Source organism: Planococcus citri, chromosome 5 (genome assembly GCF_950023065.1).
Source record: "Planococcus citri chromosome 5, ihPlaCitr1.1, whole genome shotgun sequence".
In the NCBI taxonomy this organism is placed as follows: domain Eukaryota; kingdom Metazoa; phylum Arthropoda; class Insecta; order Hemiptera; family Pseudococcidae; genus Planococcus; species Planococcus citri.
Genome location: NC_088681.1, coordinates 15,460,491 through 15,479,153, shown reverse-complemented (window position 1 = coordinate 15,479,153; position 18,663 = coordinate 15,460,491). Strand labels below are relative to the sequence as shown.

General features: G+C 35.4%; 1 protein-coding gene across 3 annotated transcripts; it reads right to left on the bottom strand.

Moving 5' to 3' along the window:
• Positions 1-844: 844 nt before the first annotated feature.
• Nup98-96 (nuclear pore complex protein Nup98-96) lies at positions 845-18,617 on the bottom strand. Of its 3 annotated transcripts, none has more exons than XM_065368971.1 (22): positions 18,415-18,617; positions 18,086-18,259; positions 17,713-18,006; positions 17,433-17,644; positions 15,936-17,356; positions 15,801-15,851; positions 15,494-15,654; positions 15,172-15,420; positions 14,841-15,094; positions 14,605-14,745; positions 14,369-14,519; positions 14,135-14,260; positions 13,892-14,053; positions 11,178-11,560; positions 10,889-11,105; positions 10,624-10,803; positions 10,302-10,536; positions 7,210-7,467; positions 6,955-7,110; positions 6,591-6,850; positions 1,875-2,112; positions 845-1,618 (listed from the first exon to the last, which is right to left on the bottom strand). In XM_065368971.1, exons 1-22 carry the CDS (start codon positions 18,419-18,421, stop codon positions 1,435-1,437), a joined length of 5,514 nt encoding a protein of 1,837 aa, XP_065225043.1. In that variant the 5' UTR covers positions 18,422-18,617; the 3' UTR covers positions 845-1,434. The 3 variants fall into 3 exon arrangements, with proteins under 3 accessions (XP_065225043.1, XP_065225045.1, XP_065225044.1); XM_065368973.1 differs by having other exon boundaries at positions 14,369-14,516; XM_065368972.1 differs by having other exon boundaries at positions 17,433-17,641.
• Positions 18,618-18,663: the final 46 nt, after the last annotated feature.

Genomic DNA, 18,663 nt, shown 5'->3' with positions numbered 1-18,663 from the left:
ATCATACCCAATTAGAACAATTATCACGATCCATTCCGGTATCTAATTTTCCAATCACACTTTATATTCTTCACATAATTTCCAAAACCTCTATATTTTATTCACATTTCCCTCATTCTTTCTTCGAAACTCATTACTCAATTCGCCAATGTCAAGGCCACTTGCTCGATAAATCAAATGTTGATTTTCCATCAACTTTCGCATCACCACTCTGCGTTCTGGCCATCATTAAACGACACAAAATAAACTTTCGACCCGGATCGATAAGCTTAGTAATTCTCAACCGAGTCAAAACTTTCCAAATGGACCGCCTCGAGGTTGCAATATTCTCCATTCTTAACGATTTGTTTGCATTATTCGTCGGTGTAATATTCAACTGGTGGCATAAAACAAACACTTTCTTCGCATTAAAACGACCCCATTTCGCCTATTAAAACAAATCTGTTTTCTTTCCGATCGTTTCATTAAATCCACTTCCACCATAAGGTGCAATCGATTCGCTCATTTAGTTCGTATCTTCTCGATTTGAAAACCCCCTCAACATTTAATTGCATCCGAATCGAATTCCTGTAAAATAACTCTAGACAGCTAATGTAACGCGTTATCAAATCAGTAGTAATTCGGAAAACAGCATTCGAATCATTTTTTTCAATTACTCGAGCAATTGATATAAGATCGTCAGAAACTCATCAATTCGTATACAGATAACGTGCAAACTGCATTCTGCACAAATCGACCGTAAAATTATCGCGAAATTCATTTTAAAAAAAAACACTTTCTTTGAAAAAAGATGAATCTTTCTCAAAGCACAGAAAAAATAAAACAGCTACCTCGAAGGTAGGTATTAAAATACAACGCTAATTTATTCGAAATAAAAAAAAATGATAAATAAAATAATTACCAAAAAGAAGGAATATAATAATTATTCTATATACGTTCAACATAACACAGTGAAAATTTTCTTTTCGTAAATCGATATAATAACGAACGATTCGTGCAGCAGCACGTTTTACGTAACTTTTTACTAAATTAAAAACACACGCACGCAAAGGAAAAAAAAGAGAGGAAAGCCGAAATTTAAAAAATAAAATAAACGAACAATTAAATAAAAAAAAATTCTCAGATACACTCGTATAAATAATATTAATAATAATAGCGATAATAACACACGAAAATAGAATACAACAGCGATAGGTAGGTAATTAGGTATATCGGGATCGACGACTTTATCAGCGCGAGCTTTCGTTCAATTTACAAAACAATTTTTTTTTAAAATAAATAAAAAATACAAGTTAGCCAAATTCTTCGTAATTTCTTTCAATCGAAGCAGCAAGCACGGCGGAGATCTGGAGGGAGAGGAGACGATTCGAAGCACCACCACCAAAGACGTCAGATATTAGCAGGGTTATCGGAGGCTCTTCTTCTTTTGCTTCTTCATTTACTCATCCACCAGGATATAATTTCGTTTAATTCTTGCATTCTGTAATCTTCCGGTAACGGCAGCTGGTCCACCAGGCTGACGAAAAACCTAACCGACGGTCCGGCTTTACCGTATTGTAAATTCAATATCGTTCGAATAAACTGGATCATCCTTTTGGAAATTTCCGCTTGACATAATCTGCAAAGAAAACAACGAAACCGTTTCATTAAATTTACGCTAACGAAACATATTATTTTTTTTCTTCTTCTTCTTCTTCTTCGATGAATTATTCATACTTTATTTCGCACGTATAGGGTACTTACTTGCCCAAGAGAGGGTATTTTTATAGTCTACTTTTACTGTTACACACTTCTCTCTACAGCAGCAGCAGCAGCGATTCGACAAAGCACAAAATAGCAAAACAAAACAAAACGTAAAACAATGGCTGGCTCACCTTTCTTTAATCGTGTTGGTGGGGAAAAATTTTATTTTGTGGCATACGGAGCTCATCGTAGGCTGCAGTTTTTCCATCACCAAGGCCGTCTCTATCGATTGTTCAGCCATAAGGGCGTTTATTTCGTTCATTATGGTTAAATAATCGTAGATTATGCCTCCTTTGTGGTTCCATCCGCTGATGGCACGTTCGCTGGCCACGATTTCGTCCAGAAGGTCTTGTACGACGGCGTAGCTTTCTGCGAACATACGACGACGGTCTTGGGTATTATTCGGTTACAACCAGTTCGGAATTTGGAAAATATTGTACGAGGTGGGAGGGAGGGAGGGTGAAGAAGACGAATTCGGTTCCATTTTGGAAAAATTCAGAAACAAGGGTGAAAGGGGAGGGGGAATGAATCCGGATCTCGAATCAGCCGGATTGAAAAATGTCACTCCTCGTGATTTTCGATTTTTTTTTCAAATTTAAAAAAAGGGGAGGGGAGGGGGTTCATGAGTCGTAACCAAAAAAATGAATAAATTATTCCAACTCACCATCCTCAAAAACCCAACAAACGACACCTCATACGTAATTTTAAATTCTTTGCAATTTGACCATATTCAAGGTCATCCCGGGAAAAGGGGGGAGGGGGATCGAAAATTTGCACTCATAGTAGTTAAAGTAGATACGTTACTCGACTCCTGATTTTTTTTTTAATTTTTTTTTTTAAATCCCGATTCCTGATCAAATATTAATTCAAAAACAATTTTTGCTACAAAAAAAACTGAATAAAAATTTTAAAAAAGTCTTCACAGTAACTTTATAAAAAAAATTTCAAATTGTGGCGTTTGCTTTTTGAAATCGTCCAGAAAATTCGAAATGAAAACCAATTCCAAAAAAGTTGGTAAAGTGAATTCAAAAAAAAAAAAAAAACTGAAAAAAAGTAAATTACTCAAGTTACAGTGGTGTGAAAATTATTAGACTAGCGCAACTACATAAACTGATTTTTGCAGTTTTATCGGGGAAATATCAAATAAACTCATTTTGAATTTTTTATACCATATCATTGACCACAAGGAACACTTTTTTTTGGTTTGGAAGCATTCATTTACTTTATAAAAAAATTTTCGAGTTGTGAAATGAAATTTCACCATTTTGGAGAAAATCAGTTTTTCAGTAATAAATAATTATAAATTTGTAAATCTGGAAGTAATTAAACACGGATTCCGATGAAATGGACATCTATGGACCTCAGCCGATGTTGATTGGCCATTGGTTTTCAAAATGAAGCAGTATTTTCGAAATGCGCCATTTTTCATACTGAAATTTGAAGTTACAGAAAAGTGAAAAAAACACGTTTTTCTATTGCTGATTTCTCAATTTCAACCAAAATTCAATAAATGGGACACCAAAATGACCGGAATTTAGTTGCGGATCTCCTCCCGTTGACAGAATTCCGCTATCTTATTTTGTTCTCGCGAAATTCGCAAAAGAATCTTGAAAAATGAGATTTTAAAAATGCACAAAAAATTACGTTTTTCAAGCTACTTCTGCTCGTGGAAGGAAAACGCAAATACCAATCGTTTCGCTCTAACCGCCATTCGATTCCTCATAAAATTTACCTTCAGAATCAACTCCAGAAAAAAATTTTAAAAAATCTATTGCGATACTTTGCGAGGTATTAGTGATTTCTTTTTTCACAAAATCGCTCATGCAGCAAAAATCGCATATAAGGCGATCTTGAGAAAAAAGATTTCATTTCACAACTCGAAAATTTTTTTATAAAGTAAATGAATGCTTCCAAACCAAAAAAAAGTGTTCCTTGTGGTCAATGATATGGTATAAAAAATTCAAAATGAGTTTATTTGATATTTCCCCGATAAAACTGCAAAAATCAGTTTATGTAGTTGCGCTAGTCTAATAATTTTCACACCACTGTATAAACAGAATTTTGAAAAAGTAATCAAAAAAGTGACAAAACGTGAGCAACACCTCTTTTTTATGCAGCAAAAATTGCAACAAAAAAAAAAATGGAAAAAAAATTACAAAATGAAAGTTTTGGTTTTTTGATGAAAATGAGAGGATTTTTTGGGCTTTTTGGTATTATTTCAGGCAAAAATTTTCAGTAAAAAAGGAATTTTTGTTCGAAAAGAAAGGCATTTAAAAATTTTTTTGCATAAAAATAATTATGACTGAATTTCGAACAAGTTTTTGAAAAAATTACAAGTTTATTTTTGAAAATATTACATTTTTTTTTCAATTTAAAAAATTTCAAATTCTTGTAAAAAAATTTTTTTGAAAAAATTACAAACTTGCCAATTTTTGAGAAACTGAGAAATTTTTGTCAAAATGCAGAAAGTGGAAAATTGTACAAAAAGTAGCACTTCTTGAGAATTTGAAAAAAAATAATTTTTGACAGTTCGTATGTAGTAAAAAAGTAAGTCTTTTGGATAATTTTTGAAAAAATTACAAATTTCAAGTCAATTTTCAAAAATAAATACGTATTGCAGTTTTTTTGTCAATTTTTGAAAAATTGCAACTTTTTGTCTATTAAAAAAATTTACAAATTTTGGCAACAAAATTATTTTGAAAAAATTGCCAACTTTTGCCAATTTTTGGAAAACAAAAATTTTGGTCAAAAAGCAAAAACTGGAAAGTTTTGCAAAAAGTAGCTCTTTTTAAAGAGTTATTGAAAAAAATATATATTTCTTGAGAATTTTTGGCAAATTAAGTGAGTTTTTTGGAAATTTTTTGAAAAAATTACAAATTTCAAGTCAATTTCTGAAAATATTACAGTTTTTTGTCAACTTTTGAAAAATTGCAACTTTCTGTAAATTTAAAAAATTATATTTTCTATCAAATTTTGAAAATATTACAATTTTTTGTCAATTATTCTCGTAAAGAAATTTTTCTTCGAAAAAATTACTAACTTTTGCCAATTTTTGAAAACTTGAAAAATTTCAAACTGAAAACTTTTGCAAAAAGTTGCACTTTCTATTGAAAAAAGAATGATTGTTGACAATTTCTGGTAAAAAAGTGAGTTTTTTGGATAATTTTTCAACATTTCGGATTCAAAAATCAAAATTGAGGACTCCAATGGCTCCTTAGAGGTGCTCAGATGCACAAAAAAGGATGAAAATGCATTTTTCACAGAAATTTTTTCATTTTTATAAAACGTCGAGTTTTCATCTCGAAAATTTAGAAACCAAAATTAATTGATCAAATTATTCCTGGTCAAAATATCAAGGAAACCGGACCATTCATGGGTACTGATGATATAAAAAATTAAAATAAGAAAAAAAATCACAAAATTTGAAAAAAAACTGTAAAAAGTAGATTAGGTAAGTAAACGTTTTTTTTTTGTTAAAATATTAAAAAATTAAATCAATCCAAGGTAATCAAAACGTTGAAGCCAATGAAAACTGAAGAAAAAAACACCCCAAAAAATCGAAAAAAAGACAAAAATTGAAAAAAAGTCAATAATTTGCGATGAAACGATATTTTGTTCAACATCTACAAGTTATTGTTTCTTCTTATTCAAAAAAAAAAAAAAAAACAAATAAAAATTGGGCAAAAATTTCCAAAAAACTTTCAAGTTTGATGATTCAAGCTAAAAAATTCATCGTCTATCGTTTTTTCTAGACTTGAATTTACTCGAGATGACTCAACTAAGGGTCCATCCCCCCCTGGGAAAAAATGTCGAAATCTTCATCGATTTAAAACGCAAAATAAAATTCGTCTCGTGAAAAAAAAATGAAGAGTCGAAAAAATAACGCAAATGGAAATTTTACTCAGAAGATCTGGTCCAAATATTTCTGAAATAATGCAACATTTTTACGAACAACGTAAAAAAAAATAGAAACGAGACAATTCAATTCAAACTACCCCTACCTCCCTTACTCGAGATGACTCAACAAAGGGCCTATGTCCCACCCCCCTCCCCCCTGTACAAAAATTTCCAAATCTTCATATGTAGATTTAAAACGCAAAATAACATGCTTCTCGTAATAAAAAAATTAAAGAGTGAAAGAAATGACGCAAATGGAAATTTGATTTAGATCTGGTTCAAATATTTCTAAAATAACGCTACATTTTTACGATCAACGTAATAAAAAAAAAAAATAGAAACGAGAAAATTCAATTCAAACTACCCCTACCTCCCTCCCACAACAAAATAAAAACTTCTCAGTAAAAGTAAAAATCAAACGAAATTTGTCTATCGCACACGATTCGCGTAGTTCAAGTTCATGGATGAAAATTAGCTCGAAAACCACGCCAAAAATTCGATTACTCGTAATCGCAATTATGTAATTACTAATTAGATCCGACGTCTGATAATTCGAGTCACGGTTCGTTTACTCCTTCGAAGTATTAGCACTACGATAAAAATTTCGTCCATGTGATTCGATACCAGATAAACTACTAAGTAGCTTCGATTGAAGAATAAAATTACATTTTGGTGGTCTCATCGCAGGATTCTTCGCATGGGAGATGAAAAATATCTATGGTTTAATCAATATTGCAACGTTATACGAAACATTTTTATATTAAATTTTTCAAAAAAAAAAAAAAAAACACTGACCACGCTGATTGCAACACATGGGGTAATTTTTTCCTCTTTAGCTTCTCTAGAGGGACTTGGAAACCGAACCATCCACTTCTCTCATCAATTAAAATAAAAAAATTCTTCCGGTATAAGATAACTTAGTAGTTCAATCGAGTTCAACGTATGCTTACCATTAATAATGGCATTTGTGACTAAATTATTCATGATGATTTCGTGAGCTTCGTTCCATCTCTCGGCCTTCACGTAATACCAGGCAGCTTCTCTGTATCTGTTCTGAGACGAGGCCAAGATGGCTTTAGCGTAGTAAACCCATTCAACAGGTACTTCTAGCTTCTCGGAGACGAATTGTTCTTCGGCGGTTAACCCGATGGAACGATCTTCGAGGAGTCGAACGTTTCTTCCGATTGTATCGGTAACACGATTAATTCGACTATTATTGGGGAAAGGAAAAAAACATATTCGATTAATTATTTTCCAATATTCGACCATCAATTATCTACACAATGATCAGTTTCCATCTTTGAAAAAACTTACCAGTTAAGATCTTTAATATGTAATAAAACAAACACAGCCCATTGCCATAAGTTTTGTGCTTCTAGTTGCGCAGCGAAACTGGTACTAAGGATGAATTCGCTCTCCTCCGATAGGTGAGTGAATCCGAGATTTTTCAACGTTATCATAATCAACCAACTACAAAAATACAATAAAATTAATACGAGAATTCAGTCTCCATCTCTCCTTCAAAAAAAAGACCCCAGTGTACAGCTTTATCTTAGAATATTTGCTCACCTTAAACGATAATCCAATACGTTAGCGGTATGCGTAATAGGATTAAGGAGTGTTTCTAGAGCATAAGATCGTCGCGAGTACAATTTCAGCAGATGATAACATAAATCAAAAGCTTTGCGACCGTCGCTTGTTTCGTATTCTAGCGTATCTTTAGCGTAAGGAGGATCAGGAGCGTTGGCAAATTTTCCATCGGATTTGAACGCAAGCTCGTATTGGTTGAGGGCTTCGACTAACGAGTCCGCAGATCCTGTGATATACCTAGAAAAATAAAAATTCATTTTCAAAAAAGAAAAGAACTTCAAAAAATTGAGAAAGAGGAAATTATTTTTCAACGAGGGAATCTTTTTGATGAACAGACATCCTTCGATTTGAACGAAACCAAGCTTGGTTGAAAGAACCAGAATTTTAGGAGCTAAAATTCATTTTTGGGTTTTTGAAAATTTCAAACAATCTACAATTAATATAATTAGAAAAGTGAAAATTCATTTTTGGATTCCTTTTCTGATCAGATGCAATCATTTTACGCTGAAGATTTCTGTGTTAGTTTATAATTTTGATGGAGAAATGAAATTTTGTTGACAATTTTAACAAAAAATGGATCTTTTTTTAGAATTTCTGCAAAAAAATAAATGACGTTTTGAAAATTTGGACAAAAAAATTAAGATTTGTATTTTAATAAAACCTGATTATTGTTTGCAATTTTGAGTTTTGACAAATGCAAATTTTTGACGACAAGAAAGCAAGGCTTTCTGGAAATTCTGACTAAAAAGAACGAGGTTTCAGCAATTTTGGGAAAAAAATAACTTGCCAGCAATTTTGATGAAAAATAGGATTTCTAGGGAATTTAGACAAAAATAGGTTCCTTTTGGTGTACAAAGAGTAAGGTTTTTTGAAATTTCAACAAAAGGGTAAAATTTTATGATAATTAATGTAATTTTGATAAACAACAGATTTTTTGCATCTTTGATAATGAGATGATTTTTTTGCGACAAAAACAGGATTTTTTAAAAAATTTTGACTAAAAAGGGCTTTTTGCAATTTTGGCAAAAAAAAAGTCTTTCAAGCAATTTATATGAAAAAAACAGGTTTTTTTTGGCAACAATTGACAAAAAGTGCTTTTTTTACAACATTTCCGAAAAAGTATGGTTTGTCCATAATCTTGACAAAAAATGTAGAATTTTTTGGTAATCCTAATTTAAAAAAAACTGATTTAGTTTTGTAAATTTTGAAAAAACAGGCAGATTTCATTTCAGAAAACACATTTTTTTTTCAAGAATTAATGCATTTTTATGGATTTTGGACAAACTTTGAAAATTACTTCAGTTTTCAAAAATTCAAAAATGATCTTTGGCACCTTCAACTTCTCTTGGTGTTTAAAACTTTAAAATGCACAAACTCAAGTTGAAAACAGCAACTTCTAAAATATTTAAGGAGCTTTTAACGTGATTTTAATTTTCTGCGGAAATAAATCACTCTGGAGACTCCAAAAATTTTTAAAAAGGAGTTCATTCTCAACTAACGTCTGTGCCCCATAAACATCCATCAAAGTTTCATAAGCTCAAGTTCATTTTTGGACTTTCCACAGCAATTTAGAATTTCTGGAGAATATTAAAAACTCGCTGGAGGCTCCAGAATAGCTCCAAATTTGTAGTTTTTGAAAAGGCAAGAGGTGAGAGAGGGGGGGGGGTCTTGAAATGAAGTAATTATTCGCAAAGGTTTTGATTCGATTTTTTGAAAAAAAAAAAAAATTAAAAATATAAAAATCTTCATAACAACAGCTATTTTGAATTTTCAAAAATTCAAAAAAATGAATTCCAGCTTTTGAAATTTTGGTTGCAGAGGGATTTCAAGACATAAGTAAGTATTCTTTCGATCTAGCTTGATTTCGTTCAAATCTGAGTACAGCATGAAAAAATGCAAGCGAAAAATTCAAATCAGAAAAATCACTCCAAAAAAATATAATTTCAATTTTAAAAAAATGGCACCATCTTTGAAACTTTTTGATAAAAAAGTGTGAGATACTTTTAAATCACAAGGTGAGAAATTTTGAATTCTGGAAAAAATGTCAATTTTTGGAAGAGAAAGATTTTGGATAATTTTGGCAAAAAGAAAAAATTTTGCAAAAAAAGAGACCTCCGGATAGTTAATTTTTTGTGGAAAAAAGAAAGAAAAATCTTGGGCAATTTGCTAGAAGAAAGTATTTTTCTATCAAGTAAAAATTTCACAATTTTATCAAAAAACAGCAATTTTTTGGAATAAGTAATGGCAAAGAAATTGCATTTTTTCGCCAATTCTCAGCCAAAATCAAGGCTTTTGGACAACATTTGGAAAAAAAGTAACATTTTTTGCAAAAAAACAAAAATTTCTGTCCGCGAGGATTTTTAACCATTTTTAGTAAACAAAAATCAAGACTGACAGTTTTAGCAAAAACTAGAACTCTTTGGCAATAGGAACATGGCAAAAGATGGCTGCGAGCCTGCCACTTTATTGTTATCAATTTGGAGGTAACTTGTCGCCAATGATATTTGAGCGTTCACATGACGTCAGCTTCATTCAGCCAATCAAACGTTTGCTTTTGGTTTCTTACCTCCAAATTGATAAGGGAGCCAGGGCGCAGCCATCTTTTGCCATGTCCCTATTATTCGCAAAAAAATGAAAAGTACTTTTCACAATCTTTGTTGAAAACGAAAAATTTTTCACGGTCAAAAAGGGAGACCTTTTGGCATTTTAAGACAAAGAAGCAAGCGTTTTGGATAATTTTTAAAGATAAATCAAAACTTCGACATTTTTTTTGCAAGAAACAAGACTACTTGAAAATTTTGATCAAGGTGAGATTTTTTCCTATTCTTGGCAGAAAGCGAGACTTGGGAGAATTTTAGCCAACCGCAGGGCTCTGTTTAGCCAGTTAAAAAGAATAAAAAAGTGTGTAACGTTCACAAATTATTCATAACAATTACCTACATCATTAACAATTTTTTTTCAAAATGCATGAAAAAATAATTTTTTTTCATTCAAAAAAAAAACAAAAAAAACTTGAGAACCAAAACGCAGAAAAAGGGACCAAAAGTAACCGAGTACGAACTCGAACGTACCATAAATGTAGAGCGAACGCTCGTTTCCAATCTAAATTCTCGCAAGTGTTGACGATATGTTTACTCGACACGAACAGCATGTGCCCGGCAACCAACGCCATGATCTTAAGACGTCCATCATCGATCAACTGATCAGCTTCGGATTCGTGCCATTGTTTCAATTGTTGCTCCATTAACGAACGAGTATGCTCACTGCTGCCGATTTGGGATATAAGCAAGGCCAAGTTGTAATCATCTAACAGGGGGAAAAAAGAAATCAAAATCAATCAATCGCAAAAAGATTTTTTTTAAAAATACACGGATGATAATCTCGATCACTTACCGTTATTCATGGCTGTTTTAGCAGCCTCGTATATTTTACCAGCCGACAAGAGCGATACAACCGAAGCGACCGGATCGGATTCGTTCAGTTCGTTTTCGGCGACCGATGATACGACATTTTTCAGCCAATCACTGACAGCTGATTTACGTAGCATTTTATTCTTGTGACTTTTTGGATCGTCTACAACATCACACCGTATTATTTTTTCATATACGTAAGCTCAAAGCTCATCAGCTGCTTACATTTAATAGTACACTACACTTACATTCCATTTCGATATCCGGTATATTACCCCACAGGGCGACCATAAGCTCCCACACTTGTCTATTGTAATCTTCATCGATCCGTGAAATTCTCTGCTCGATGTCGCAATGCGCGTGCAAAGCGTCTGTGCCCAATTTCGGCGTCAAAATCGGACACCCGTCTTCGAAATTGAATACGCTTTCGCGTAAACAAACATCCAAATGGTTCTCGGTGATCTCCTACAACAAACCACCGCATCCACATTGATTAATCGACATTCGCAGACCATACGCAGTCATTGACGTACTTACTTTCATATTATCGCTACTCGAATACGTAGACATTTCTAGCTTATGAATAACGCTGGGCGTGTAATCGGAATCTTTGCGGCCGGATATGATACGACATTCGTAGTCAACTTCGCCATCGATGACCGTATTCGCGGTACAGATACTCGACTGCGTAGCCAAGGTTAATCCTTTACCCCAGCCTACTCGGAAATGCTGACCGAAGTATACACCGACGTCGCATAAACACTTGGAAGCGTTACGAAAAACACTCTGCTCCAGAGGGATCACACCGTTGCGGTATTTCACCTGGACACGTTGCGGACGCAGCACGACGTGGGGTACGGCCGGTACTGGTTTGATTTCCGGCGAATACAGAGGTGGTTTGTATTCTTCGTCGGCGAAATCTGCGATTTTCCAGAAAACACTGAGTTCAGTATACAAATGGTATCGGAAAGTGATTTTTTTACCCTAATAAAATACTCGTATTGAAATATTCGTTTTGAGCGATGACTTGATGAATTTTTTTGAACTGGAAAAATTTTAAATTAGTAAATAGACTCGAGAACGAGCTTGAAATTGATCATGCTCACAGCATCCTCTCTCCAGCTCATAAACGATTTCTGTTCTCTCTTTTCTGCAACAAAACTGAATCTTTGGCGCACTCTGCAGCGTGATTTTCAAAGAGACTGATTCGAAACCGTTCATAAGCTTGGGAGAGGTTCGAAATTATGAGCTGAAAAATTCATAAAATTGCACAGTTCAGCAAAACAACATCATCGCTCAAATCGATCGTGAACCAGTGGGCAAAATTGACCCAACGAGGGAACCATTAGAAGTCATCATCGCCGATTTGGTCTATGAGATCCTCAAAGGAGTAATATAGACTTGATGTTCGGTTTCTCTGAAATTGGAAGGGGCTATTGCTCGTGTTTCAAAATACTTCGAAATTTCGAGGACGAATCTTCGCATATGTCATAGAAAGAGTTCCAGTCAGTTGAAAATTTCAGAAAATTTTTTCAAAAAAATATCATTTCTTCAACAAAGTTTCAAACTTAGTTTTTAAAGGTTTCAAAACTCAATCATTTCGATGCAGCTTTTGAAGACAAACACAAAAAGTTCTACAATAAAAATGCTCAATCTTCAAATTCAAAAAAGCTACAAGCAGGGCTTTTTTTTCTTTTTCAAGAACGACATCAGAATTCATATTTTTAAAGTATTTTCATTATTGAAAAACTTTTCAATATTCTATCAACAGGGAAAATGTCAAAAAAAACACGTCCATTCAGCGATGATAACTTCTGATTGTACCCTCGCAAATAATCAGCTGCAAAAATCACAGAATTCAATTCAAAAAGAGAAAAACTTCACCACAAGCGAAAAAAAACAAACAATCTCAACAAAGTTCGCACACACAAGAGAATAAAAAGAAAAAGTGAAATGCAAAATTCCATAAATGAATCATTCTTTGAAAAAAAAGGCCAAACATTTCAAACGAGTTTGCAATAAAATATGTTCAAAAAGATTGCACTAAACTGAACGATCATAATATCAAAACACGCCGTATATTTTTTCAAAGAATGATTCAAACAGCAATTTTACAAAAAAAAAAATAAATAAATAATGAAAATGAGAAAAAAATTGCTGCATCATTAATTTATTACTATAACTAAGCTAATTTTATGGATAAAATAAGCCAGGAAATATTAGATTAAAATTTAGCCAACGATTAAAATGAGCTGAAATTCAATTAAAAATATTTTATGATAAAATAAGCAATAGAATAAGGATTGAATGGATACAATCGAATAAAAATATATTCAGCTGGCAGCGTAAAACTAAGCAAAAAAAAAAATTGAAATTAAATTCAAAGCAAAATTAAAATGAGCTAAAATAATAATAATATAAAGATTTTTAGGCAAAAAATTTAATTCAGTTCAACACCGAAAAGGGGTCAGATTGAAAATCAAATCAAACCAATTTGGACTAGTAAAAGAAAAAAAAAACAAAAAAGGAAAAAAATAAAAAATAAAATTTGAGCAAAATGTTCAAATGAAATAAAAGTAAACAAGAAAAAAGTTAATTAGGACTAGGTAAAAAATGAAAAAATTGTCCAAAAAGTCAACAAGAGCTAAATTAAAGCTACATGAATTTAGATTGGGACATAAATTTTCAAAAATTATCAAAATAAGGAGGATCACAAATTCAAGAAAGTAAAAATTCAGTAACACACGGGGTAACATTAAAATTTTTCGATGCCAAAAATTTGAAACAAAAATGACATCAGGAAAATACAAGTGATGGGTAAAAATCAGACAAAAGGAAACAATGCTTTTTTTTTTTGTAGAAATCATAGAAAATTTTTATCAAAGGTCTATTCTCAAAAAAAAAAAATCGAATAAAAAATCAACTACATGCAGTTTGGAATTCGACGAAATTTTAGCACCGAATTCAAAACTCAGCCAAATAAGTGGGGGAATTTGCTAAAAATCACTAAAACAAGCTAAAATGTTACGAAAACAATTACCCCATAAACACCTCTTAAGCGCTAAATAAGTCTAATACAACTTATATAAGTTCTAAGTGATAAACCGAACCCCACAACCGTTCAAACTAAGTGGGAAATGTTCACAAGAAATTACAGAACGCATTTTTTTTCGAGTTCGATCGCGTTTCATTCATCGAGTGCTGTAAAAACATGCAATTTTCCATACAATTTCAATTTTTCGCATATGTACCTGTAAACGGTATCTCCACAGGTGGTGGGAACTGCGATGTGAATTGAGTCTTCAACAACGAAGGAAAGTTCTTCGTGGCCAGAGTAGACCTATAGGCGTCGATACGACCGGTGGCGAATAGATCCAAATCGGGGATACCTTTTTCCAACGATATTTCCGGATCTGTGGACATAAAACGGACACAATCAATCGAGTTTCAACTATTTTCGAGCTAAAAAACCAAGATGAGAATTTTCTACACACCTAAGGGAGCGTTTTCGTCCACATAAAACGACGCCTTCATCAGTTGCACCTTATGCAACGATGTATCCAAATCACGAGCCAGTTTTTCAATCGGACTGTGTAATTCGTTTTCGTAGAATTCACGCTCTGTAATCATGAAAAAAAAATAAATCATTGAAATCGAGTCAAACATTGAAAAAAAAAAAAAAAAAAAAATCAAACAAAAAATCTTTATATAATTTGCCCTCAATTTACCATAATCGTGATGCTTAGAAAGAGGCGTTAAATGATCGTCATCCATCATTTCATCGTTTTCGTCGTAAATGAACTGGTCCATCGCAGCGTCACCGTCGCTCGCGATTATTTTACCATCCAAGCCTCTCTTTTTACCCAAATTATATTCCTGCTGAAACATAAACAAATAAATTTCCAATTAGTCGAACCATCTCGACTGAAAATACGACGACAGCATACCCATCGAAAAAACTTACCTTATCGTTAAAGATCTTCTTAAGATCGGCTGTCGTTTTCGAAAAAGGTCTCGGAGGTATCAGTTTCTTGGTTTTATCGTCGATATTCTGGGGCGTATCTTCGTCCGAGTCGTCTAAACCATATTTCGAGAAATGTTCCACCTGCACAGACCGAAAAATAAATCAAAACACTTCAATTAATACGCAGAATTCTTCGAGTTATTTCAATTCCATGAAAAAACTGTCTAAACACTCGCCTCAAACACCCACGATCCAGTAGGCGGTCTGTACTCGATAAATTGAGCGTTCATTTTCTCCGACGATCGTTTCAATTTATCCACAAATTTCAGTTGTTTCAAACGTTCGGGATCCTTGATCACTTGACGGCTGGCTTTATCCTGAGGCCAGACTCGGTCCAACGTGACCTGAGCTCTTCTATTTAATCCAACTCCGACCGGCGGTTTTTTATCGTCATTCGGGTAAATTTCCACTTCTTTGTGACGGAAGAATACTATTCGAGAACAAAACGTGAAAAAAATTAATTCATCGATACGACAATTTTACTGCTCTTCGGGTTAGCAAACTCACCGATAGTGTCCAAGTCGAGACCAGCTACGTCGAAAGAGTCGTAAAACGTAACGTTTCCGAAATTATGACGTCCAATTGTGAAATGCTTCAACTTGCACTTTCCATCGTCGTCGGTCATCTCGTCTAGATCCGCAAGAGATGGAACGGTGAAGTAATCAGCGCGACGTAGGGTGATACCGCAAGCGTGCTCTTTTTCCGAATCGTTTCCGATTTCGATGGCGTTATCTTCTTCTTCGCCTTCGGATTTTTCTGTATGAACAAAATCATAATCATAATTAATTGCTCGAGAGGGTTTCAAGTAGTAAAACGAATCTATGCGTACCTGAAATAAAGGAGCTGGTAGCGTTGTAACTCTGATAACTGGCATCTTGGGTGTCGCTGACGAACGAGACGTTTTTCTTCGTTTCCGATGATTTAGTTTGCGATCTAAGCTCGGCCATTGTATTGTCGCTGTAGGTCGAAGGAGGCGTATGAATTTCAACGCTGAAACAGAAAAAAAAGAAATCAGAAATGCTGACGAAACGAGATCAACATTTTGAAAATTATCCAAAAAGGATAAAAATCAATACTGGGCTGCTTTGAACCTCCACACAACAAAAATTACCACAAATAAGTCAAAAAAATATTACCTAATCTGAGTAGACTTGCTCAGGGCTGGACTTGTAGGTAGACTGGTATTGCTGAAATTCAAACAAAACTCAAATTAGCCCAAAAATGTCAATTTTTGCAATAAAACAGAAAAACCCATGCTAAAATATGCTTACTCGATGAACGAGCTCATGTTCGTTGGAGGCGAATAAGGCGTATCGACGGTATAAGTGGAGTTTCCAGCTCCAAGATTTTCCTTATTTGTGTTATCAACAGACAAAGAAGTCTGGTCGGTAGTCGTATCGGAAGACAGTTTACCCTTGTTCAACATAGACTTAGGTTTCAGCTTCAAATACCTCGGGCTCGATTTCTGCTGGCTGAGCACTTTGTTCACATCTTCGTAATCTTTATCGAACAACGATTTCTTCGCCGGCTCTAACGCGGTAGCTGTATGAGCTTTCCTCGCGACTATGTTATTAATCTGCGTCGATACTTTGTAACTGCTACTGTCGGCATTTGGTTTTTGCGGCACTACAGATGGCTTGAGCAAATCTTCGGTTTTACCGGTAGCCGGACGTAGATGCTTATACAAGGGCGAATCACCATAGGGTAATACGGTCAAGAGTTGTATTTGGTCGGTAACATTGGATGAGGCAGCTGTAGGCTGAGCTCCGCCCAAGTTACCTAATCCGGTGCTGCTGAAATTCAATCCTCCAAAACCAGTATTGCTCGAGGTACCAAATCCGCCTCCGGTACCAGTGCCGAAATTCGTAGATCCGAAAAGTCCCGTAGATGGAGCGGCGCTGCCAAATAGTCCAGTTGGTTTCGCAGCCGTGCTACCGAATAACGATCCACCGTTCAAGTTAGTGCCTCCTAGAGTCGGAGCAGCCGCCGTGTTCGATCCGAATGAGAATCCGGTAGCTTGAGGTTTATTGAATCCGCCGCTGAATAAGCCTCCGCCGGCCGCCGGAGCAGCTCCGAACGGTGTAGCGCTACCGAACGTGCTGGTCGACGTAGTGGAAGCCATTCCGAATCCGGTGGTGGCTGGTTTTTGGCCAAATAACGACGTCGAGTTGGTAGCTGTGGCTTGACCGAAGGTGAAACTGGATGTGGTTTGGGCACCAAAACCGCCGCCGAATTTATTTTGAGATTGACCGAATAATCCGATACCCTGGGTGGGTTGCGGCTGCTGCGTGTTGAAGCCACCAAAACCGGTGTTCTGGGCTCCGAATGCTGTGCTGGCCGGAGCAGTCGAGCCGAATAGGCCGGTGCTCGGTTGAGACACGCCGAACGCTGGTTTCGCTTGATTTGTATTCGCTCCGAATAGAGTAGTTTGTTGTTGTTGTTGTCCAAACGTTCCGAATCCGGTCGACTGTGTTGTGGTCGTTGCACCGAATGGAGCGGTCGATGCGGGTTTACCGAACAGACTGTTATTCGTTTGAAGACCGCTGCTTTGGCCGAATACGCTCGTTTGACCGAAACTTGGGCCGTTGCTACCGAATAGACCACCTCCTGCGGTACTCGGTGTGCTCGTAGCGCCTCCGAATAACGTCGATTGACCGCTTCCACCGAATAACGTGCTGCCTGTTTGAACACCCTGTCAAAAACACAACCGAAATCGAGTCATTAGCTTACGTTAAGATGAGAATTCACATAAGTAAGATCAAGGTTACCTGAGTTGGTCCTTTTCTATTCGCCAGGTAATCTTCGTATCTCAATTCTTCCAGAGATTTGCCTTCGTATTCTTTCATACACGTGATGCAATAATGTTTCGTACTAATCGTTGAAGTTTGACCATTTCTCTGCATGGTATCAGTTCCAGTAACCGGAATGAATTTGATTGTCGTTCCTGTGGCTGCTGTTGCACCCGGAGCGAAAGCACCTGCTAATCGATAACCGATTTTTTAAAAAAAGTCTTACATCAAATCTTTACACGATGCGAGTATTTCTTACTTGTAGTAGATCCAAATAACCCAGTACTACCGGTACTCGGTTGTCCAAATAATGAAGTAGATTGCGTAGCAGGTTGCTGCGTTTGTCCGAACAATCCGGTGTTACTCGTCGCGCCAAAAGCACCTAGGCCACTTGTATTTGAACCAAATGCTGTCGTGCCCGAAGATCCAAACAATCCACCGCCTGTTGTATTCATGGTGGTGTTCTGACTACCGAATAAGCCACCTCCTGTGCCAGTGGTCGGCTGCTGAGCGCCGAATAGCGAACCTCCGGTACCGGAAGCGAATCCTCCACCTAGGCAAAATTCCCCCAATTAGTATTACGTCATATTACGCAACATTACGAACAATGAGTCAATTAAGTGATTAATTACCGAAAGATTGAGTCGGTGCTGTGTTACCGAATAAGCTCGTGCTGGCTTGAGATGTTTGGCCACCGAATAACGAAGTATTCGTCGTTCCGAATCCAGGCTGAGCGAAACTAGTCGTTGGCCTACCGAAAGTCGTCTGGCCGAACGCTGACGTCGTTCTGTTTCCGAAACCACTACCTATAATACGAATTGATCGTAGAATAATGTTTATTACAAATGGGGCCGATTAAGAATGAGAAATTTGAATAGTATTGTACACTGAATCGAGGAATTCGAATAGTATCATATACGAAATAGCTACAAAGAATGGTTTAATGGCGGTCCATACTTACCGAACATTTTGCTGCGTTATTTCACTCGCTATAGTTTACGTACGGAAAGTTTATAGTCGTCAAAACACACATCAACGAAAGTCAAATTTAATCTTATATTCTAACACATATTTTCGCATTTTATTTCGAAATATTCAATAAAAACTTCCACTAAAATTAATAACGAACGCGCAATCATGAGAAAGAAAACGAGTAACGAGAATTTCTTCGAGGAAAACAACAAAAACTTCAACCTCAACGTATTGCGCA